The sequence below is a fragment of the Enhydra lutris genome, unplaced genomic scaffold (assembly GCF_002288905.1).
Source record: "Enhydra lutris kenyoni isolate GAN:26980312 unplaced genomic scaffold, ASM228890v2 scaffoldscaffold1, whole genome shotgun sequence".
NCBI lineage: Eukaryota > Metazoa > Chordata > Mammalia > Carnivora > Mustelidae > Enhydra > Enhydra lutris.
In genome coordinates this window covers 70406239-70430902 of record NW_019154085.1, presented here as the reverse complement: position 1 = coordinate 70430902, position 24664 = coordinate 70406239, and the positions used below count along the sequence as shown (strand labels likewise).

At 35.4% G+C, this 24664-nt stretch overlaps 1 protein-coding gene across 2 annotated transcripts in view; it reads left to right on the top strand.

Annotated features, from left to right (window-relative positions):
* The window catches only part of LOC111144733 (Obg like ATPase 1), a 198015-nt gene that overhangs the window by 139343 nt on the left and 34008 nt on the right, over positions 1-24664 (top strand). For both annotated transcript variants that reach the window (XM_022499168.1, XM_022499177.1), the window contains 2 exons: positions 8534-8614; positions 8928-9025. In XM_022499168.1, coding sequence (XP_022354876.1) covers positions 8534-8614; positions 8928-9025 — 179 coding nt within the window. The remainder of the gene's footprint in view (positions 1-8533; positions 8615-8927; positions 9026-24664) is intronic.

Sequence of the window (24664 nt, the reverse complement as noted above, 5' to 3'; positions counted from 1 at the left end):
TAAATCCTCACCTACTTCATACTATACAAAAAAGGTAAAGTCTACATAAAGTAAAAAAGTGAAAATGAAACTCTTATGGAATAAAACAACTATTACATAGCATAAAATATTTTCATGACCCTGTAATAGACAAATATTTTTTAAACAAGATACAAAAAGCAGTAATCATAAAGGAAAAAAATATATATATATTATATATATATATTTTTTAAGATTTTATTTCTTTATTTGACAGACAGAGATCACAAGTAGGCAGAGAGTCAGGCAGAAAGAGGAGGAATCAGGCTCCTGGCTGAGCAGGGAGCCCTATGCGAGGCTCGATCCCAGGACCTGGGATCATGACCTGAGCCGAAGGCAGAGGCTTAACCCATTGAGCCACCCAGGCGCCCCAAGGAAAATATATTTTTTAAGGATTTATTTATTTAAGAGAGGGGGGAATACTTGCACATGCATGTGGTGGGAAGTGGCAGAGGAAGAGTGAGAGAGAGGGTCTCAAGCAGATTGTCCGCTGAGTGTTGAGCCTGATGTGGGGCTTGATCACCACCTGAACCAAAACCAAGAGTCAGGCACTCAACCGACTGTGCCATCCAGGTGCCCCTAAAGGGAAAGATTTTAAAGTTGGACTATATTCACATTCAGGCTTCTGTTAAACAAGAGAGAGAAAAGGTAAGCTACAGAGTGAAAGAATATATTTGCAGCATCTAACAAAGAACTTGTCTATAAAATATGCAGAGAACTACAAATAAATAAGGAAAAGACAGCCCAATAGAAAAATGGGCTAAAGATTTGAACATTACTTCATGAAAGAGGAAGTCCTCCGTTACTCATTAGGGAAATGCAAATTCAGACTATAGTAAGATAGCATCCTAAATTAAGAACACTGACAATACCAAGTGTTGGAAAGAAAGCTGATTAGCAGTATATACTAAATTTGGGTAAATATATGACCTATGATAGTGCCCATCCAGTCTTAGGTGTGTACTCAAGAGAAATGCATGTACACATTTACCAAAATACATGTACAAGAATGTTTATGGCAGCTTTATTCATAATACCTTTTAAAGTACAAACAACCTTAAGTGTCCAACAATGGAATGGAGAAATACACTGCGGAATCTTCCTATAGGGGAGTATTACATGACAAAGAAAATACATACTGCTACTACGTCTAACAACATGGATGAATTTCACTATGTTGAACAAAAGAAGCTAGACAAGATAAAGCATATTGTATGATTCCATTTCTATAAATTTCTATAAATTTCATTTCTATAAATTTCATCACAGGCTAATTTGTGATGCCAAAAAAAGCCAGTATCGTGATTATCTCTTGAGAAGAGTGAAACATTGTGACTGCATTGCTAATAGTATTCTGTATATTGGTCAGAGTAGTTACAGGTACTTGTTCATTCTGTGATACTTTATCAAGCTCTATACTTACTAGTTTACACTGCGTATATTCGATACTTTAGTATAACTCCTTCTCAAGTTTGACATTCAAACCACTGATTAGTCTCTTCTGCGTGTATCAGTTGAATTTTCAATTGAATTTTTATTTTCCTACTTTTATTTCCTGCTTTCTACTTAGATTTTGGTTTCCTTGTAGATTTTTCTTAGTTTGTCAACTCTCTTAACATTTCATCCATTTTTTTTCTGACATTACTCTTCTCTCTTTACGGCTTCATGCACCTCTTTCATAGGTGCTGTATCTTTTTGCATTCTGCCAAGTACGCCAGATAATTCATTAAGAGGGTATGGGTGCACACCCACATGCATGATCATTTTCTTCTTCCTTTCATTCCTTATTCAGTAGCCTTTTTATTAAAATCAAATTTGTGGACTCCACACCCCATCCCCACCATCCTTCCTTGAACATGGTAAAATCCATTCAAACTGATTTACGGGGATCATGTAGGATTGTTGCCTTCTTCTTTATAGTGATGTTAAAATCCTCTTGAAATCTATACCTTGAGAAGGAATTGGGTGTCCATTCTGGTTGTTAGTTTATGGTGGACAGACCAAGAGCTTTGCTGTGTTAACTTCTCACTGTTTACTTTGGTGAATTATATAACTAAAAACCCACAACTACCAACACGCATTCTACCCAGATTATTGGTAGAATTAACCTATTATTTCAATTCTTGGATGACATCTTCCTTACGTGTGCATGCATGCGAATGTGCGCGCACGCGCGCACACACACACAGCCATGCAGAACATTGCTGCCAGTTGTCTTAGTTGAGTACTTTGTCAATTCTTTTCTGGGAGTTTTAGTCACTGAAGTATGTAAAAAGCTGGAAGTCAAGGATCAGTACTCCTGCCACCATAAACAGCATTCATTTAGTAGAGCAACAAACGTTTAATATTCTGATTCAGGCAGATTCTAAATATCAAGTTAGAATATACAAAGGAGGTCTGTTTTGTGAGAGAAAACATAGGTTGGTCTTTTCTCGGGAAAAGGACATTTCCTTGGGATATTTAAAGTGGATGCTCTGGCTTGGAGCAAGAAGAAGCTGTGTTACTGGACTCCTAGCCAGACTATTTTGAGCTGAAGGCCTGACCCCCATTTTGGTCCGAGTGCATTGTTGACTGTATTAGTTAGAGCCACCTAACCAGCACAGATCAGCTCATCTGGGTGTCAGCATCAGGTATTGGGATAGTTGATTTGGCTAGAGGGAAGTATCAGACATGGAAGCTGTAATTATTACAGAGTAAGAGTGAGTCACCTTGAAAAATTGCCAGGTCTTTTCTATTTGTTCATTAAATTTTAGAATTATAGATGGTGAGCAATGAATAGATGAAGTCCTCCCTTCCCCCTCACACTGTAAAATTGTCATTTTTTTCCTGTTGTAAAGATGATGTTTTTTGGTTAATAATGAATAAAACAACATTGTGGTTTTAAAAAAAAGGCAGACAGGGAAAGTTTCTCTGGTATCCAATCTTCTAGAAATTTCTGTTGCTAGTAGTTTTGTATGGCATCTATCCAATTTCATTATTTGAGTGCATTTGTTTGTATGTATTATATATAGTTTCAAAACCACAGATGGAATCACCTTATACATTCTGCCATAAATATTAATACTTAATACCTGTTGAGTATTTACTGTGTACCTGGAGCTGAGGCAGTTACTTTACATGTATTTTCTTATTTAATCCTAATAATCACCATATGTTGAATTGGAACTATCCCAATTTTACAAAAGTAAAATGAGAGATGTTAAGTAACTTTTAAAAAGTCACACAGTTAGAAAGTGGCAGAGCCAGAACTCAAGCCCAAATCTTTTTGGTGGCAAAATTCATACTCAGCTTTATTTCATTGTTCTGAACCTGCTTTTTTCGCTTACAAAGCATTTTGGACATTTTCCCATGCAAATGTACATACAACTCTGTCTAGTCTTAATGGATAAAAACTGTTCTGTTATGTGAATATCCCATAATTTATTAGCAAATCTCTAAATCGCTTTTTAGGTTGTTTCTAATCCAAATCTCCTTGTGCTAGTATCATACTATTCTAATTACTGTAGCTTTGTGGTTTAATACATAGCAAGGCAGGTCATGTATTTTTCTCTCTAAATATTTTTTATCTTAAGCAGTTCATTTTTTTAGAATAATAATATATTCAGTTTATAATGTTCTCCAACATCCCTGTTATGATTTTAACTAAAATTGTGTTATACGTTGTAGTAGCTAGAATTTTTTTTTTTTTTAAGGCTTTACTTATTTATTTGACAGAGACACAGCAAGAGAGGGAACACAAGCAGGGGGAGTGGGAGAAGGAGAAGCAGGCTCCTTGTGTGGGGCTCGATCCTAGGACCCTGGGATCATGACCTGAGCCGAAGGCAGATGCTTAATCACTGAGCCACCCAGGTGTAGAATTTTTATCAGCACTTTGACCAGTACAGATGAATTTGGGTGAGGGTCTGGCTGCAACAAGTTTTCAGTTAGTGTTTCTGGGCTTCAAGTCTGAGAGTTCATGGACCTAGAACATTTACTTAATTGGCTGTTTTGGGGGCATTTGAGTATTGCTACAAAGTCACTCACAACTCTGGTTCTTAGATTTGGGGACGATGAATTCCTTTTAAAAGGATTTGGAAGATATATGCCATCATCCCTCAAAGGCACATAAATTAAACATAGAACTTTATATATAATTTCAGGGTGTTAGGGAATCCCTGAAATCTATTTATGGGTCACAGATTAATAATTCTTGCTAAGAAACAGAAGAATACCAAAATAGAGAAGTCTAGTATGTAGTCTTGGAGTCAGGTATGTTATTGTATGCAAAGAAAAATATTACTTTTGTGTTGGATTGACAGGTATTATTAATCTCAAATAGGAGGAATATTAAATTTCTCTGATGACCTTGGATCAAGAATGAGGACTGGAATAACAACCTGGGGAATAACTAGCTAGGCTAAACAAAGAACAATTCGAAAAACAGTAAGGAAGACAAATATGCCAGGGTGATTGGACAGAACATGAATTTTTGAGTCACTTAGACCTGAATTTGAATCTTTTTTTTTTTTTTAAAGATTTTATTTATTTATTTGTCAGAGAGAGAGAGGGAGAGAGAGCAAGCACAGGCAGACAGAATGGCAGGCAGAGGCAGAGGAAGAAGCAGGCTCCCTGATGAGCAAGGAGCCCGATGTGGGACTCGATCCCAGGACGCTGGGATCATGACCCGAGCCGAAGGCAGCTGCTTAACCAACTGAGCCACCCAGGCGTCCCCTGAATTTGAATCTTAGCTCTGCCATTTACCAACTATGGGAATTTAGGCAAATCACATGTTCTCTGTGAGCCTAAATACATTACAACTGCTATTAGCAACAATAATAAAATATATCAAGAAAACAACACTTCTTTTTTTTTTTTTTAAAGATTTTGTTTATTTATTTGTCAGAGAGAGAGAGAGCAAGCACAGGCAGACAGAGTGGCAGGCAGAGGCAGAGGGAGAAGCAGGCTCCCTGCCGAGCAAGGAGCCCGATGCGGGACTCGATCCCAGGACGCTGGGATCATGACCTGAGCCGAAGGCAGCTGCTTAACCAACTGAGCCACCCAGGCGTCCCAGAAAACAGAACACTTCTTAAGTTAAATGTGAGACTATTAGTAAGAAGAGTCAAAACAGATGAGTGAGGAATTCAAGGTGAGTTTGGATTTTCTTTTTAGTTAAAAGGTAGTTGTTCAGTAAAAACTAGTTTTTGTTAAGACTAGACACCTGAATTGAGATTTCACTAAGAAAGCCAGTATTGTTGGTAAGCCTTCAGAAATTCGAAGAAAAGAACTAATGAACAATATTCATATTGGAGAAGATGTATATGTGCTTTAAGGGAGTACCCAAGAGATTATGTTGCCATTTTGCGGATGACTAGTATTTAATCTTTTCACCTATCATGATAACAATGGCAACAGCTTACATTTATGGAGAACTTACTCTGTGCCAAGGACTGTGCTAAACACCTTATATGCATTATCTCTTTTGATTTTCACAGCAACCCCGGGGAGTAGATAGTGTCATCATCAATGTTAAGCAATGAAGTAATAGGTCACAGACCTGGTAAATGGTAAACCTAGGATTTATTTTCACACTTAAACATTAAGCTATTACCTCTCCAATTAGTATACTCACACCACTGCAAAATAACCAAAAAGTTCAAATATCCAGGAAGTTTTGCATAATTGTCATCATGTGTATAGGATTTTGAAAGTGAGGACTTCGTTAAAGTTATCAAAACAAAAGTTATCCTTCTCCATTTGTATTTCTACATAATGATGTTGCTAAGGATATTAATAAAATCTTAAAGTAACTTCTGATGCCTTAAGCATTAAGGTGTTTTTGTGTTTTTATTGTATTCCCAATTGTTAAGAGTAGGGTAGGTATGTATTAGATTATTTTCTCAGTCAACTATATTCAGCTAACTGGAACCTTTTAGTGTTCTCATCATAAGTGTTGATATATATATTTATATATATAAGCATAAGAAAAATTTTAGTCCATTATTATATACAAATTTGTCCAAGTGTTTTCTTTCATCTGATTAAAAGTTTTTCAGGTAAGGAACATTAAAACATCTTTTAATTTTTTGCTAAAATTAAAATTCTTAAGTAAGAAAAACAGCACATTGCAACTATACCATATAATGATCATTTATGTATGATATTCTTATCTGAGAGGGATCTTGTTTTGTCTTCAATAAACTGGCATCTTTTAATAATCTAAGATGTCGTTTCTTGGCTGTTCAGTCTTTCATAGAGCTAATGAAGAGAGTATTGGGTAAAAAAAGAAGAATTTTAAATTTTAAAACATTTTTACTTTCAACTCATCAAATACTTGGTTATACTCTATAAATTTTTCTTAAAAGGTTTGAATGTGGCTTTAATGAACATACTGTTTGAGAGCTTTAATTATGAGTAAATTCTCTTTAAAATTTGACTGTTTCTAATTGGTAGTATAATGTGTTGGTGTGAGGAGAAAAAAAAAAGATTATGTGATAAGATTTCAGAGTCTGGAGTGATTGTGTAGTTAATTTAAAATGAAAGAGAAATACTGAAATTCCTTCACTGGTGATCATCGTTTATTGAGGCCCTTTGGTTTTGTAAAAATGTTTATAGTTACAACGGTATGTTATACTTTTTATATGATTAAAATTTAATTTCCTTCCTTATTTTTGGTTTGGCTTCCTTTTGTCTATTTTCTTCTCTTCTCTTTAATTGAAAAAAACTAATGGAACCAAATATAAGATGGTACCACTGTTTTCTCCTTCTTTTGTATAATCTTGTTGCGTGTCTCTACATAAGCTGTTCTGGCCACTCATCATAGTAACCAGCTGGGCCATTTCACCTGCTGGAGCCATTAAAGAGGACTCTCTCCCCCTAGATTAATCCCCTCCGACATTAGTTTTTTGCACTGACAACTGGAGCAGGCATTCAGAATTTGCAGGTGGCCAGTGTGACGCACATAATTGCCTACAATTTTAGGCAATGAATAAAAATGGTCTACATTACTTGTCAAAGGTTGTATATGCAGTGCCAAGTGAGATCTATGGGAAGCCTTTTAGGGTTTAAAGAACAGTTAATAGCAAGGCTGCACAGGGCTTTTTTAATCATAATGCATTTGTAATATAGCACTTTGATCTTCTCCTTGTAGGAAATGGTGTTACATTAGCCACTTTTAAACATTTATGAGTGAAATTCAGTTATAGAAGAGTAAAAGTGATTATTCTTAAGCAGAACATGTTAGATTTCATTAAAAGTTTTCAGCTTGCCCCTTCCTTGTTAAAATCTGTGGGAAGTCCTTTTCCTGGAGAGTTTCAAATCAGGATCTAAGGACACAGGGCTTTTTCCTTATTTTTCCTGATGGTAACAGCAAGATTTGGAAGGAAGGTATACTAAATATTGAGGTAATTTATACAAGTGGATATTTATAGAAAAATAACTGATTTATGGTAAAGTAAATACATCGATAAAAGCCTAAAAAATCTATTACTGATAATTGTGTATTACAATAAATTTGTGAGAAATGCATATTTAAAACATATTCATAAATTATCTTTAACAACAACAACAAAAAACCAGATGACTCTCAAACGCACTTCTTCTGGAAGAGCTAAGTTTGACCTTTCAGACCCAAGAGCCTTTTATTAACACCTGCCTGTAAGAAGAACCTTGCCACACGCAGCTTTTAGATTCAGAACCACAAAACTGATGAGGAAAGACTTGAAGGGTTCAGTTTGTGTCACTTGCTGTTTGCCGTTTCCATTTCACAGATGATTAATCTTTCTGTGAAGAAAGGCTAGAGAAACAAAGCACATTGGGCTCTTCCTGCAGTTACTCCTTCTGAATGCACACTAGCTTGCTAACTAAAAGGCCTTTAGATTTCCAGCAGAGAGAGATGTTCTGAAAGTGAATGCAGCTGGTTGGAGGTCACCAGTGCAGGGCTCTTGCCATTGTGTAATGGAGGCTTTGGCAGGTTGGGTGGGGGGGGGCGTGTTGGAACGGGGACAGGAGAAGTGGGCAGGAAGAAGGTGTTGGCAAAAAATTAATTCCGAATTAAAAGGGTTTGGCCAGTTGATTTAATATCTTGGAGGGTAGATCATCAATAATAGGTTCAATTTTGTCTATTTTGTTTGTTTTTCTTTTTAAGGAAAAAATTATAATTCAGTCTCTTTCCAGTATTCCCCCCTCCCTCCATTTCCTAATAAGCATGTTTATCTTGTAAGTGGCATCACTAGGTGATGCTGAAATATTATTAGCTCTTACAGTCTTTGGTGTATGTGAATTGTCTTGAAATTTTTAAGACTATAACTAATTTTGCTAGTATTCCACATTTTATATATTGAAATGTTAATGCCACAATGTTTCATTGGTATTTGGATTTTTAATGAGCTATTAAAAAATAATTATGTGTGTGACTTAGTTCCCCTTTCGTATAAAATTGACTTTTTACTTTGAGGATTTGAAAACTTTTAATTTTACTATTTAGTATCTGAATGTTCAGTGTCCATCTTGTATTTACTTTTCTCTCAATCTTGTGCAGGATATAATGTGCAAAGTCAAATCCTGGGTTATAGATCAGAAGAAACCTGTTCGCTTCTATCATGATTGGAACGACAAAGAGGTAAGTTGTAACTATCATGCCTTCTATTCCTGCCTTGGCTTTGACTTCTTAGGGAACAAATTAGATTTTCCATTATTATATATATTATCACTGTTAATATCTAGTTAAACTTTATTTCCGTCAATGATTGCTTACTCTCAGGCTTGTTATTATTTTCTTTTCCCCTACTCCTGATATTTCATAACTGCTAATTTCTTAGAAACAAGAATTTTGAAAATGAAAATGGCTACTTGTTTGACAAGAGTTTATTTTCAAGTTACTCAATGACTTGCTCAACTTTTAAAAAAGATTCTTTCTCTATCTCCCACTTTAGATTGAAGTGTTGAATAAACACTTATTTCTGACTTCAAAACCAATGGTATACTTGGTTAATCTTTCTGAAAAAGACTACATTAGAAAGAAGAACAAATGGTAAGTTTTTCCCCCTCAGATATATTCAGACATATCCTGGCTCTACCCATAAACACACGTACATATGAACTTATGGCTATGTTAGATTTTAATATTTTTTCTCCTTATTAAAAAGTTTAAAATGGATTAGAGAGCTTTGTCTGGTTTTGTACATTCTGAGATGAATCTCCTAATTGATCTACACTGAGAGAACGTAAGAAGAAACAAACAGAATTAAATTAGGCAATATTGAATCATGTGTATTTACTTATTAAATTTAAATTTAATAGACATTATTGTTTGTTTCCTTTGCAAAATGAGAATAAATGTAGTTAGAGCAATAAAACTTTTAAACTGGGAATTTCTAACTGTGTTGATATTATATGTGGCCTTAAAATACCCACTTGAGATTATAGCTAAGCGTAAGTTTTAAAATCCAGATCAAATACTTTAAATTTTTTTTCAATTAAAAAAACTGTATGTCAGAGGGGAGAGGAAAGGAAGGTATCTGTTTCAAATACTTGTAAAGTGTACAAAGGTAAAAACTGCACATTCATGTGTTGTCATTTTTGACATGTAACCCAAATGTACAAGGTTTTCTTTTGTTCACTAATAACTTCAAAAACTCATATGTTCATGTAACGTTGTGGGCATGTGCACATTTGGCATTGCACTCACTTTGACTTGCCTCATGGGACCCTCAATATTTTATACTATTAAGTCATACAAACAAATCAAAACTATCCAGAGCAAAATATCTGTGTTCTCCTAAAATATATTGTCGGTTTTTCCCTGTACTTCATTAAGTACTTAGATGCACATGGTTTCAATTTTCCATTAAAAATTCTCATTTCCATATGATATCAAAGAGTGAGAAGCTTTAAACTGAAAAATAAACATTCATAGACTGGAAGCCAAAACAATAATTAATGTCAGATGGTTAACTCCAATAAATGATTAGAATAAATTCTGTGAAATTACTGCAACTAAAAATGCCCCGTTGATATTACTTTAAGACATTTTGTGTTTCTGATAGGAAACTGAATTTGTCCTCTTTATTGGTAGGGTTCTAGAAAGCATAAACCTAACATGAAAATTCAGTTCTTACTGGTCAGTGTCCTCCAATAGATAATTAACTTTAAAATAATCAGTACTGTCTTACTTCAAATTCTTATAAATTTGATGATTAATGGGTTAAAAATTATTACCTTTGGGAAGGAATTTTAAAATTTATTACTTGACCTCAGTTAATAAATCTTATTGTTGTATGAATGGTAAGGTTTCCTGAGGCTTCATGAAACAATACAGACATCAAAGTTTACATGAAAAGGGATGAGTCAGTTTCCTTGCCCAAAGGGGCTTCTCACACCTGTATTTGGATGATTACAGGTAGAACTCCCTGGCTCTAATTGTATAGTAAATACCATTTCCCAGACCCTAATGGTAGACAGACTGCTTGGGAGACGCCAGTGTGTGATTTAGCTGTCGCCAGACACCCCATGTTTTTTGTGAGACCAGTTGTGATGATGATATGGTTATAGCCAATTGAAAGCAAACTCTTGTCTAAATAGCAAATTTTAATTTATAAAGATGTAGAGGTATGGATGATCCTATTTATAAAACCAAATTTTAGATTTTATATATAACTAATGATCTGGTTTGGGGCTGTGTGTATGTTTGGTGGGGCGGGTGGGGGGAATCAGATCTTGTGGAAGTTAGTGTAATTGTAGCTGAAAGATCAAAGACTGGGTAACTGAGTGATGTTCCAGAAGAGAATTTACCACATAGCCATTTTCTGTACAGTTTCTGCCGCCTGCTGTTCCTATTTTCCCTCAAGCTAGCCATTGACTACCCCCTGTGCATCCCTGCTCGTAAAAAATGATTGAGGAAGTATTTGTCATGTATTTATGAGTGGGAAACATTGTGTGATAGGGAATGGCATCTACTGGAGCCAGAAAGATTGCCATTTTCCTTTCATTCAGCCACTCTGCTACAGCTTTAAATCCTCTGTTTATGCAACATAGCCTTTGTATTAAAGTGCAGAATAAATTTTTATTATGAAGGATATGAACACTAGGTTTTCATCGTTTATAACACTGCAAGCAGATGTAAATAGTTAAGATACATTTTAACTACTAAATCCTTTTAATTTGTGTTAGCATCTTGTTTTTTGGTAGCATTTATATCTAAGCTCCATTTGCTTGCATTAGTTGCTCCTTTAGCAAAATAAAAAGTTTCTGTTTTTTAAAGTTATTATGTAATATTAGTGTAGCAAATTAAGACTGATGCAGGAAGCAGTAATAACTATTTTCATGGGTCTTTTAGATCTAGAAAACTATTTTAAATGGTCAGGAAAGAGGAGGAGGAGGGATTTGTGATTTTGGCCATAAGAGGAAGACCATAGGAAACTGTAGTTTAGTAGGTCACCATGTCAGACCTAATGAACATTTTAATTACTAATTAAAGTAGTATATAGGAATAGGAAGAATATAGGAAACTATATTTTAGTGAGTCACCATTTCAGACAAAAGGAACATTTTAATTACTAGTTAGAGTTTACTTTAAATTTAAATGGTAACATTGTTTTTCAATCCTAGAAAAGAAGGAAGCATTTTGAAAGATAAGTCTATTTTGTTATCGAGTAGGTACATTGACCTTCTGAAAGATGTGAGAAACCAAAATCGCTTGAGACATCTCCTCGCTGGTTTAACAATGATGAATTAGTCGTTCCGTTGATTTATGATTAAGACCTAGCCGCTTGAGGAGAAGTGGACATGGCAGCCGAGTTAGTTACAGTTGTGTCATGATCAGATGACAGTAATCAAGATGTTGTAAGCGGAATCCACAGAAACCTTTTTTATTATTACAAATAGCTATTCTTTGAATGCCAAAGTTGTTGTCTTGGTGAGTGCCAAGGGTTTTTGAACATTGGAGGATTTCATCTTTTAAACACGATCAGTTGTTACTTATAACTAAAATTATACTGTATGCCGTATTAATTTTCATTTGAGATTGCCTACTGAGTTATGGTATCAGGCAGGGCAGGTACAGGACATTAGAACTGTCAAACCATTGCTTAATTAGGGGTTTAAATTTCAGTCTTTGCACCTTTGTTGCTCTGTAAGTAGTATATGCCATCCACTTATGAAATCAGTAGAGCAAACTAATTTTAGATGTTTTGTATACCTACATAGCTTCCAATATGTTCACTTGCCTCTATCTTAAGACTATTGGTAAAGGATAATTCCATTTTATTGCGTATTGTATACTACATATTAATATTCAACTGGAAAATATATCTAACATTTAAGATGTTCAGACTTCTTATGTGTATGTGTATAAACATGATATTTGCATGCGCCTTGGTGGGCTTGTGGTCAACAAACTTTACCCTTTGACTAATATTGTATGAGTCGGTTAATCTGGGTATTGAATTGATTCAAGATAGGTAGATAAATATTTACTCTCTTTTAGGTTGTGTAATCAAGGGCAGTGTGTCTATTTCACTAACTGAATTCTAAATAGAAAAAGGTTTTATTAATTCTTACTATTCTGTGATTCAGTCCCTTCATCCCCCCCTTTCCTGTTTTTGTTAGTTTTCCACAAAATTTGTATACAACAACTGGAAATAGTTTGGGATACTATACATTGTGTGCCTGGTTAGAGGGAGAATCGTGGAATAAATCCAACATTTCCTTGATTTCTTGAACTGTGTGTGTGAGAGTTACAGCTACTATATCTCAGCAACCCTGCATGAAGAAGGAAATATATTCATTTTTTATATACAGTTTTGTATGTCTATATATCTATATATACAATAAACATATACATGTACACATATATATCTGTGTAAAGGCAAAACTCTTTATAGAAAACTATTCTAAGAAGTCATCAATTTCTGGCAAGATTATTTACTGAAACTAGAAATTTATGCTGCTGTGGGAAAAATCACATTGTCATACACATGATTTACTTGAAAGAGATAAAATGAGAATAAGTATTCTTAAAAAAATTATTCATTTTAGTTTAGGAGCTTCTCAAGTAGATGTGAAATTAGGTTTAATTCACACAAAGTTTTCAGAAACATACCCTGTTGTATAAAGCAAGATTCACATGTATGAGATTTTTAAATATTTTTATCATCTATTAGTCTGGCAAAGAAAAAGCCCTGAAATATCCATACAGTGTTTTAGGGCGACTATGATTTCTATTTTTTATCATTTGTGGTTCATATAGTTTTGGGGGGTTGTTGTGTCTGCTTCATCTTGAAGTACTCAACATTGTGAAGCCTGAGAATACATTATTTATTCTGACTGTGTTCATACCTACTTCAAATCACAACATAATGCTGGTAGGTTTATTTTAACAAGTGAGGTTTTTGTTTTATTTTGTTTTTTTGTTTTTTGTTTTTAATTAATTAATTAATTAATTTTTAATTTTATTTTTTATAAACATATAATATATTTTTATCCCCAGAGGTAGCTGAATTAAATCTTATAAGCAGTAATTTGTAATAATTTTCATAACTCAAATACTTTTTTTAAATGATGATTCCTTTATGGGGACTAGTGCTTATATGTTCCTTTGACAGATATGAAGGAATGATAGGGCAGGTCAAGGGTATTCTAGAAGTCTAAGCAATTCTTTTTAAATATGAGATTGATTAAATTGGTGAACTTCTGTAAAGATATTCTTAATTTTACTTAAGTTATAAATGAATCTAAAAATTTTTCTTAATTTGTTTTACAGTTTTGTTTTTGCTACTAGATGATTCTCACCTATATGCTTTTTAAGTTGTATTATGATAAAGCTTTGAAAAAGTATCATATGCACTACAGGCTGGGATTTCAAATAATTTCTGGTGAATGGATTTTATGGAATTGATTATTTTCCAATTTCTTTGATCAGAGTCTTGAGAGCTTAAAAGAATATATATACTAAAGCAAAAACAGTTTTTGTTTTTGTTTTGTTTTTTTTAATTTTAAGAGATGGAACTCTTAAAGAAGTGGGAAGGAAAAGACCTTTCCCTATTCAGACATCTCTTTACTTGGAATGTACTTCTGGATTTGTACATATGTATACATGTAATAATACTTGTGAATTTCTTTCTGGCTTTCATTAAATGGGTTTTGGGTGCCTTTTTAGCAATTTCATATTCTTATCAAGTGATATTAGTACCCTAGAGTGCTTAGTCATAACAAAACCAAATAACAACTCTGATTCCATATTATAAAAAAGATAACTGGGACGCCTGGGTGGCTCAGTTGGTTGAGCAGCTGCCTTCGGCTCAGGTCATGATCCCGGCGTCCTGGGATCGAGTCCCACATCGGGCTCCTTGCTCATCAGGGAGCCTGCTTCTCCCTCTGCCTCTGCCTGCCATTCTGTCTGCCTGTGCTTGCTCTCTCTCCCCCTCTCTCTCTGACAAATAATTAAATAAAATCTTTAAAAAAAAAAAAGATAACTGTAGAAGAAATCACATCTTTTTATAGGAATATAATGCTATTTATAATGCTACCCACTGTATTATGCATTTCCCCTGGCTTATTTGCATTTTTGTCCAATACTGTTTGCAGACAATAATTTCTATTTGCAAAATGGTTCATTGAATTTGAGAAAGTATTCATTTTGGGAGGGTCAGTTGTTATTTTCATTAGCACATCTGTTGACTTACTAATTTATGAGTGATACAATTTATCAAGTATGTCAGGACATTTATCTTTTTTAAAGTAGCTGAAGAATTTGACTGCATGTAATAGGCAAACGTTTCACAGAATTCTTTCTAGCTTTAAGAGATTAAAGCTCTTTTAAAAAACAAGTGTTCTCTTACTAGAGGGGAGGTCAATAGGGGGATGTGTGAAATAGGTGATAGGGACTAAACTGTACACTTATCATGATGAGCACTGAGTAACGTATGCAATTGTTGGATTCCTCTATTCTCCATCTGAAACTAATATAACATTGTAAACTATACTGGAATTACATTTTTTAAAAAAGGAATAATTAAAATGTTTTCCATATTAAAACAGACAAGTATTCTTTAGAATTCTCTTATATGAAATTAAAATATATGTTCCCCATATATGCACACACATACATAATCTAAGAAATGAAAGGGAAAGTTAGACCTATATAGTGTTTTTCAAATTACAAATGATTCACGTACACAAAAGAATTTTCCTGCCTCTCTACTCTCTCTCTTACTTTGGTCAATAATTCAAGGACTATTAGTATTTTTAAAAATTCATGCCCCAGAGATAAAGGACCTCTAGATCAAATTCCAAAACTGTGAGTTGGGATGAGTTCCATTCATAAAATAGGAGTTTTGACTAGTAGCAGTTGGTAGAGGTGGAGAATTTTGAACCCTAGAAATTTTAGGACTGTTGGGGGTAGGAGATATAAGCAGGGCCTTGTGAAGGGATCGGAATGGAGCCTTAATGCAGTATACAGGATCTGAGTAAGTTTTTCCTAGGAGAAGGCTATAGAAAAGGAAAGGAGAGGGTGCCATTTGGGGCAGTTTTGGTGTTTTGTCTAATATCCTGCTTGTGCAGAATAGGAAACGGGTATTGTTTCCACTGTTCTCTCCTATGTTCCCCGGTGACAAGAGCTACCTTTGAAGTTAATGTTGTAGTCCAGCTACTACATTATGAGTTAGACTTTTGAGGGCTAGACTAAAATGTTGGGTACCATTAATAACATGGGTCTATAAAGAAAATGAATTCTGGGGTGCCTGGGTGGCTCAGTCATTTAATAAGCATCCTGCTCTTGATTTTGGCTCAGGTCATGATCCTCAGGTTGTGAGATCAAGCCCTGCATCAGGCTCCGTGCTGAATGTGGAGTCTCTTTGGGATTCTCTCTCTCCCTTTGCCCCTCGCCGCTCACCTGCACTTTCTTTCTCTCTCTAGAAATAAACAATGAAATCTTTAAAAAAGGAAAGAAAGAAAGAAAGAAAGAAAGAAAGAAAGAAAGAAAATGAATTCTAAGAAACTTTGAGGGTGTGGTCTATTTATAAACTAGGTAGTGTATATTATGACAAATTTTGGTATATTAAGAATACTGCTACTTGAGAATTGGAAATATTAGTGTGATGGCCCTTATTTGCTGTTAATTAGATCTTTAACTGCAGGAAAATTATGTAGTCTTTCATGTATTGAAGACAATTCATCAGAATGTTCACATAAAATGTTTTCTGTATAAACAATATTTCCCAAATTTAATTATCATACTCATAAAGAATACAATAATAGAGAATAGACTTGTTTAGTCTTCTAAATGTATCTTCTGGATACATTCCGTTGGTTTTTCTTTTCATTATATGGATAAAGGAATAAAATATATGATACATGGGTTTACAGCTGTAGTTCAATGCTTTGCAATAGTTGTACTCCAAAACAAAACAAACAACCGAGGATCATCTCTATTGTACAGTAGCAGTCGCAAGAAAACTCCCATGATACCACCATCATCCTCCACGACTCTTCCTCTGTCTCTTCACTTTGGACCAGTGACTTTACCATTGGCAGCTTAGAGGATTTTATTGTTATTTCCTGGCTTCCATTAGATGAAATCATTGTTTATTACAACAGCATAATTTTTTTTTTTGAAAAATGTCTGTTAATTCTTTAAAAAGCCTTTTAAAATAGTTTCGTTGTGATCTCCTATATCTCATTTTCCCTATTTTTGAATATGTAAGTGTGTGTGTGTTGGAGGTGAGGCAGTGAGGTTTAGTTAGTAAAGATCATCTATAAGATTCCCTCTTCCAGTGCTAGAATTTTGTGATTTTAATGAATTGGATTATATCATATTCACAAAGAAAAGATGCCCATGCAAATACCTAGTACCTTCTCAACCCTCATGTACAGGTTGGTCATGGTAGGATTTTTTTTTTTTTTTTCCTAGCTGTGGAACTATATAGAGCATTTCTGAGGTTGCAAAGACCCAATTTATGAGCAACTTTTCTAGCTGGGTTGGAGACAAGACGTGATCTTTCCCCTACTCTCATTCCCTCTCTCATATCTCTAGCCCTTGAAAATAAGTCTTTTCTGGGTCTCAACCATGTTATGATCTTTGCTCATAGTGAGTAGCTATTGCTTTGGCCAGAATGAGAACAAAGTAGAAATAAAACCTATCTGTAGAATGACATAATCTGTATTTGAGGCTAGTTATATTACTCAAGCTATTATATTTTTTTATTCTGACGTGATCTGGAAAGCATTTCCCCATCGAAAACATTAGATTATGAAATACTTTCAAAAGCCTACTTAATTCACAGTATAGTAGAAATAGTGCTGTTTGGATGAGACATATTTTGGTATCTATAACCATTTTTTTTTAAGATTTTATTTATTTATTTGACAGAGAGAGATCACAAGTAGATGGAGAGGCAGGCAGAGAGAGAGAGAGGGAAGCAGGATCTCCGCCGAGCAGAGAACCCGATGCGGGACTCGATCCCAGGACCCTGAGATCATGACCTGAGCCGAAGGCAGCGGCTTAACCCACTGAGCCACCCAGGCGCCCTCTATAACCATTTTTATAACCAATTTTTAAAATCTCCTTAAAAATATGCTCTAAAATAACTGACTTAGGGGGCGCCTGGGTGGCTCAGTGGGTTAAAGCCTCTGCTTTTGGCTCAGGTCGTGATCCCAGTGTCCTGGGATCGAGCCCCGCATCGGGCTCTCTGCTCAGCGGGGAGCCTGCTTCCCCTCTCTCTCTCTCTCTCTGTCTACCTATGATCTCTCTCTGTCAAATAAATAAATAAAATCTTAAAAAAAAAATAAAATAAAATAACTGACTTAGGAACTGTAAGTACACCCCTATTTATAAAACTTAGGGCTTCACATTGGTATCCATCAGTCTTTTAAATGCTTTCTTAAGAAGAGAAATTAATTTCATAAAAACTGTGATTATGAATATAAATTTCAAATTTATGTTTCTTATGAAGACTGTGAACTCACTGAGGAGGTGGGTACTACGTTTCTTTTTCTTTTGTAAACAGACAGTCATTGAGCCCTACTGTGTATTATGTACCATTCTAGATGGTAAACAGAAAAAAAAAAACCCTGCCCCCTTAAGGCTTATGGTCTCATGAGATAATAATAAACAACCAGTGAACAAATATTTAATATTTAATGTCAGGAGATAACTAAAACAATGAATAAAAATAAGGCAGGGGAAAGAGGAGGGCCATCTTAGTTAGGCTACATAGTTAAGGAAGGCCTTTATGAAGTAAGGGAGTATACCATGAGAGAATCTGAAGAAAACTCAGTCCAGGGAGAGGGAACAGCAAATGCAAAGGCATGCGTGACAGAGCATTGAAAAAGAGTAAAATCTGAAAACAACCACTTGAAAAGAACTTTGTAAATTCTTATTCAGATATATTGTAAGTCAATAGGTTTTAAAACATATTCTAAATATATTGTAAAAGTGAATTCAAAGTTTCAAGAATGGCCATCATTTATTTATCTTCTGGTTTGCAATAGTTAATTTCTTAGAGTCCAGAAAGATTTTATTTTATTTTTTAAAGATTTTATTTATTTATTTGAGAGAGAGAGAGTGGGTGAGAGAGAGATTGAGAGAGAGACACAAGCGGGGAGAGCAGCAGGCAGAGGGAGAGGGAGAAGCAGACCCCCCGCTGAGGAGGGAACCCAGTTTGGGACTTGATCCCAAGACCCTGTGATCATGACCTGAGCTGAAGGCAGAAGCTTAACCAACTGAGCCACCCGTAGTCCAGAAAGATTTTAGTTTGCTAGGTGTTTTAAACAACCTTTAAAGTAGTGTTTGCAAATATAGATTTACTTTGAATTTTGTCTTTCCTTTTTCATGCTTGTCTTTGGTGATCCACACTACCGCTCCTAAAGCACGTCTTTTAAAAGTCCCTCTATGTATGACCTCAAAGAAGTAGATTGAACTTTACTAAAAAATAATAGCATGGGGAGCCTGGCTGGCTCCGTTGGTACAAATTACGACACTTGATTTCAGGGTTGTAAATTCAGGCCCCACACTGGGGATATAGATTACTTAAAAATAAAATCTTTTTTTAAAAAATAGCAACTTGGGGCGCCTGGGTGGCTCAGTGGGTTAAAGCCTCTGCCTTCGGCTCAGGTCATGATCTCAGAGTCCTGGGATCGAGCCCCACATCGGGCTCTCTGCTCAGCAGGGAGCCTGCTTCCTCCTCTCTCTCTGCCTGCCTCTCTGCCTACTTGTAATCTCTGTCAAATAAAAAATAAAATCTTTAAAAATAAATAAATAAATAAATAAATAATAGCAACTTAACATTTGTCAAAACTTTTTAACATCATAATTTACATTAGTTCAGCGGATCCTCAAACAAATCCCAACCCGGGCCACACAACACCATACTATTTTGGCCTTGAATTGATTTTTCACTAAAATGAAATATGGCTTGACCATTGGATTAAGAGATCTGCATTTTAGGTTAGGAGTGGTTTACGTTAGCCAAAAGCTAAACGAAAATTAGTGTTTCCATTAATAAAGATACAAAGGTACTGTTTTAATACTTAAAGTATTTGCCATTAAGATCAGTAAGTAGTCATCAATATTCCTGATGATTATCAACGTTTTCCTTAGAAATTCTTTCAAAAAGAACTGTATAGTCTATGGAAGACATCTTTGGGTTTAGTGCATTTTGATATTTAAAAGAAAAATAATGCCTGTTGGTAATCATTTTTTGGCCTTTTTCCCTTATTTTAAATGATGTTTCAAAAGGTTTTTTGCAAAGAGCTTATCTGAATGTCTGAACTATGAAGATGACTAGTATTTTTCATAGATAATTTATATTTAAAATTGTTGCCTTAAATGGTGCCATTTTTCTTTTGTCTGTCTTACCCCTACCGTCCCGTTAAATGACATTGACTTAGCTTTTCCTGGACCAAACCAAACGGCGTACCTGACAAACCGTCGTTTATTATTGAGCTCCTGCTATTTGGCGGGCACCCTTTTGAGCTTAGAAGTTGATAAGATGTTAATAGAAGAATAGATGAAACATAGGAAAATTTTATGAATATTTCTGAAGCATAGATAAGATCATGCCCATTTTATAGATAAGGCAGTTGGACAGACTGAAGAACATGCCCAGGTTCTTGGAGCAGACAAGTAGTAGAAATAAACCCATTTGACTTTAAGTTAATGCCTGTTCCACACATGACAGAACAAGATATATTTGTGAACCTTCAGATATCTTTGAAAATATTGCTTTAAATAACTTGAGCATTTTGTTATGTTTTATCTCAGAAAATATCATCTCCACCAAATTGTTTAGTGTTAATAAAAGGAGAGAATTGGGGGGCCTGGGTGGCTCAGTGGGTTAAGCCTCTGTCTTCAGCTCAGGTCACAATCTCAGAGTCCTGGGATCCAGCCCCACATCTGGCTCTCTACTCAGCAGGGAGCCTGCTTCCCCCTCTCTCTCTGCCTGCCTCTCTGCCTACTTGTGATCTCTCTCTCCCTGTCAAATTAATAAAAATTAAAAAATAAATAAATAAAAGGAGAGAATTGTCAAGATGACAACTGTGTGCTTTTCTTAGGATAATAAGCTTTAGCTATTGGTGTTTTTGCCTTGCCTTATCCTTTTATTAACTATGTAATAATGTTACAGCAGTATATTTTAGCACCCACCGTAGCATCCATTTTTAAACATACACAGTGTATAAAAAATTTCTTAGCGAATATACAGTGGCTCTTACTGAAATTAAAACTAAAAATTACATCAAGTTGCCATGTCTAAAATAGTATACAGAATAGACCCCAGAAAACATAGCTATAACCACAGATCATTTTATATATATTAATATAGTAAGCAGAATTTGCCTCCCCCTTCTAGCATACCATACAATTTGTTGAGAGTAATTCTGCACTGCTAAGGGCGAAGGAGTTTGTGTTTAAATGAACAGGGGAATGAAAGAATATCATGAATTAGATTAACAACAAATTCATATGCCTAAAATGTTGTTAGTTGTAGTCAGCATCAAGTCAACACTTACTGAACACATAACTGTATTCCGGTTACATTTGAGACTCCCAAAAACCTTATAAAATCGATACATTGTTATTTTAAGGAAGGCAAAGCAAGTATAGCAGGCTTGAGGAACTTGGCCAAGATTGCATAACCAGGCCTCAGTGCCAAGATTCAAAGATTCTAGAGCCTGTGACCTTTACTGCTATGCCATGGTGTCTCAGCTTTGGGCCCTTAGGAGTAGGAAAGGTAGACAAGGCCTGAGCAATAGCTACATATACTAGCTACATTTCCTATTACTATAAATTTCATTTAGATAAGATTTTGTTGTTGTTAAACAGTTAATGCACTATGAAATTTGAAGTTAAAAATTCTCTATAACCTGATTAGAGAATGCCAGCTGAATATAATATAAAAATTGTTGCCTAAACTGTTTTAATTTTCATGTATTTGTCATTGAAAACTATATTCCAAACATGTAGCAATTTAATAGCCTTTTCTAGGGATAATCATTAAAGTAGTTTATATATTTTTACATAGAAAATACATATTATCAATCATTTTTTAAGGTAAGTACTTTCTTCTACCACTTGGTTGTTTTGTGTGTGTGTTTTTAACCATATAGTAATTTGTTCTATTTCCTTGTATTTTCACTAACTTAGATTTGTTTTTGAGACCGTCTTGGGAGTGGGAATTGCACATGTGTGTGCATGTGTGCGTATCTTTTATTAGATAAAGTACAGATAGATAATTTGTATAACAATCTGTTTAAATTCTACATTCATGCATAGCAGTATATTGGAAAGAACATATATACATATGTCTTGGGCAAAATACTACAATTTGTTGAGCATGTGTTGTGTGCTGGACTTTGGGGTCTTACACAGTATGTTCTTTCTCTCTCTCTCTTTAAGATTTTATTTATTTATTTGAGACGGAGAGAGTGAAAGTATGTACATACACAAGCTGGAGGGGGAGGAGGGGCAAGCAGACTCCCGGCCAAGCAGGGAAGCCTGACATGGTGTTTGATCCCAGGACCCTGGGATCATGACCTGACCTGAAGGCAGACGCTTAACCCACTGAGCCACCCAGGTGCTCCCATAATATGTTTTCTTATTTGGATTAATCCTCATACCAACCATGGAACACAAATATTTACCTGTTTACTTAGGGAGATATAAAGTGAGAAACCTAGTTAAACATTTTAAAGACGTCTTTTATCTTGAACTCATGAGAAAAAGTATAAAACATTTTATTGCATTTATAGGAAGTCTTTCATGGAAAAAGAAGTGCACGGTTTCTGTTTTTTGTTGTTGTTGTTTTGTTAGTTGCATTCTAGTGAAAATTGCACAGAAACCCATACAGCTAGAAGATTAGAAATAAAGGAAATAAAAATAAATAAATAAATAAATTATATGGTCAATTAAACTATGACAAAGGAAACAAGAATATATAATGGGTAAAAGACAGTCTTTTCAATAAATGGTTCTGGGAAAGAAACTACCTGCAAAGGAATGAAACTGGACCACTTTCTTATACCATAAAACTCCTAGAAGAAAACAGATAGTAATTTCTTTGACATAGGCTGTATAAACATTTTTCTAGATATGCCTCCTCAGGCAAAGGAAACAAAGGAAAAATAAGCTCTTGGGGTCTACGCCAAAATAAAAAGCTTTTGCGGGTGCATAGGTGGCTCAGTTGGTTAAGCATCTTCAGCTCAGGTTATGATCCTGGAGTCCCAGGATTGAGTCCTCCATCCGGCTCCCAGTTCCACAAGGAGTCTGCTTCTGCTTCTGAACTTCTCCTTTTTTATGCGTTCTCACTCTCCCTCTCTCAAATAAATAAATAAAATCTTTAAAAAAAATTTTTTTTAGTTAAAAGCTTTTGCACAGCAAAGACAACCACCAACAAAACAAAAAGGCAACCTACTGAATGGGAGAATATATTTGCAAACGATGTGTCTGATGAGGCGTTAATATCCAAGATATAGAAAGAACTTACACAACTCAATACAAAAAACAAAAACCCTAACAATCCAATTAAAAAATGGGCAGAGGACCTGAATAGACATTTTTCCAAAGAAGACATACAGAGGGCCAACAGACACATGGTAAGATGCTCAACATCACTAATCAGGGAAATGCAAATCAAAACCACAATGAGACATCCCCTCATACTTGTTAGATTGGCTAAAATCAAGAAGACAAGGAACAACAAATGTTCACAAGGATGTGAAGAAAAAGGAACCTTGGGGCGCCTGGGTGGCTCAGTTGTTAGGCGTCTGCCTCTGGCTCAGGTCATAATCCCAGGGTCCTGGGGATCAAGCCCCACATGCTCAATGGGAACCCTGCTTCTCCCTCTCACACACCTTCTGCTTGTGTTCCCTCTCTCCCTGTCTCTCTCTGTGTCAAATAAATAAAATCTTTTGAAAAAATTATTTTTTATTTTTTTCAAAAGATTTTATTTATTTGACACACAGAGAGAGATCACAAGTAGGCAAAGAAGCAGGTAGAGAGAGAGAGGGAAGCAGGCTCCTTGCTGAGCAGAGAGCCGGATGCGGGGTTTGATCCCAGGACCCTGAGATCACGACCTGAGTGGAAGGCAGGGGCTTAGCCCACTGAGCCACCCAGGAGCCCAAATAAATAAAATCTGAAAGGAAGGAAGGAATGGAGGGAGGGAGGGAGGTTGGAAGGGAGCAAGGAGAAACCTTCATGCATTGTTGGTGGGAATATAAATTGGTAGAGCCCCTGTGGAAAATAATGATCCAATAATTCCACTATTGGATATTTATCCAAGGAAAATGAAAACACTAACTTGAAAAGATTTATGTACCTCATATTTATTTGCAATAGCCAAGACATAGAAGCAAACCCAAATATCTATCTCTAGATCGATGGATAAAGAAGATGTGGTATGTGTATATGTATATAGTGGAATATTACATGGCCATAAAAAGAATGAAATCTTGCCATTTGCAACAACATGGATGGATCTACAGGGTACAGTGCCAAGTGAAATAAGTCAGTCAAAGAAAGACAAATGTGACTTCACTCATGGGTGGGATTTTAAAAAACAAATGAACAAAGAAAAAAAGACCAAAAAAAAAAACCCCTTAAATACAGAGATCAAACTGGTGGTTACTGGGTGAGGTGAGTGGTGAGATGGGTGAAATAGATAGGGGATTGAGACTACACTTACCTTGATGAGCACTGAGAAATGTATAGAATTGTTGAATCATATTGTATGCTCAAAACGAATATAACACTGTATGTTAATTATACCAGAATTTTGGGGAAAAGATAGCAATTTCCCATTTTGTTTTATTTCTCCTAAATATTAGGAGTAGTGTTCTATCTTCTAAAATTTACAAGGATATGGTCACTTACATTTTTCCTTCCTTGCACTGTATTTTTATTTCCTCTTGCCTTCCCTTACCTCCCCGTTTCCAAATTAACTTTATGATCTAGTTAAAAATTTGTTTGGACATATAACCAAATTTCATATTTGGTGAGATTTTACTGTTTTGTAAATGCTCAAGACTTTTTTTTTTTCTTAAGATTTTATTTATTTATTTGACAGAGATCACAAGTAGGCAGAGAGGCAGGCAGAGAGAGAGAGAGGAAGGGAAGCAGGCTTCCCGCTGAGCAGAGAGCCCGACGCGGGGCTCGATCCCAGGACCCTGAGATCATGACCTG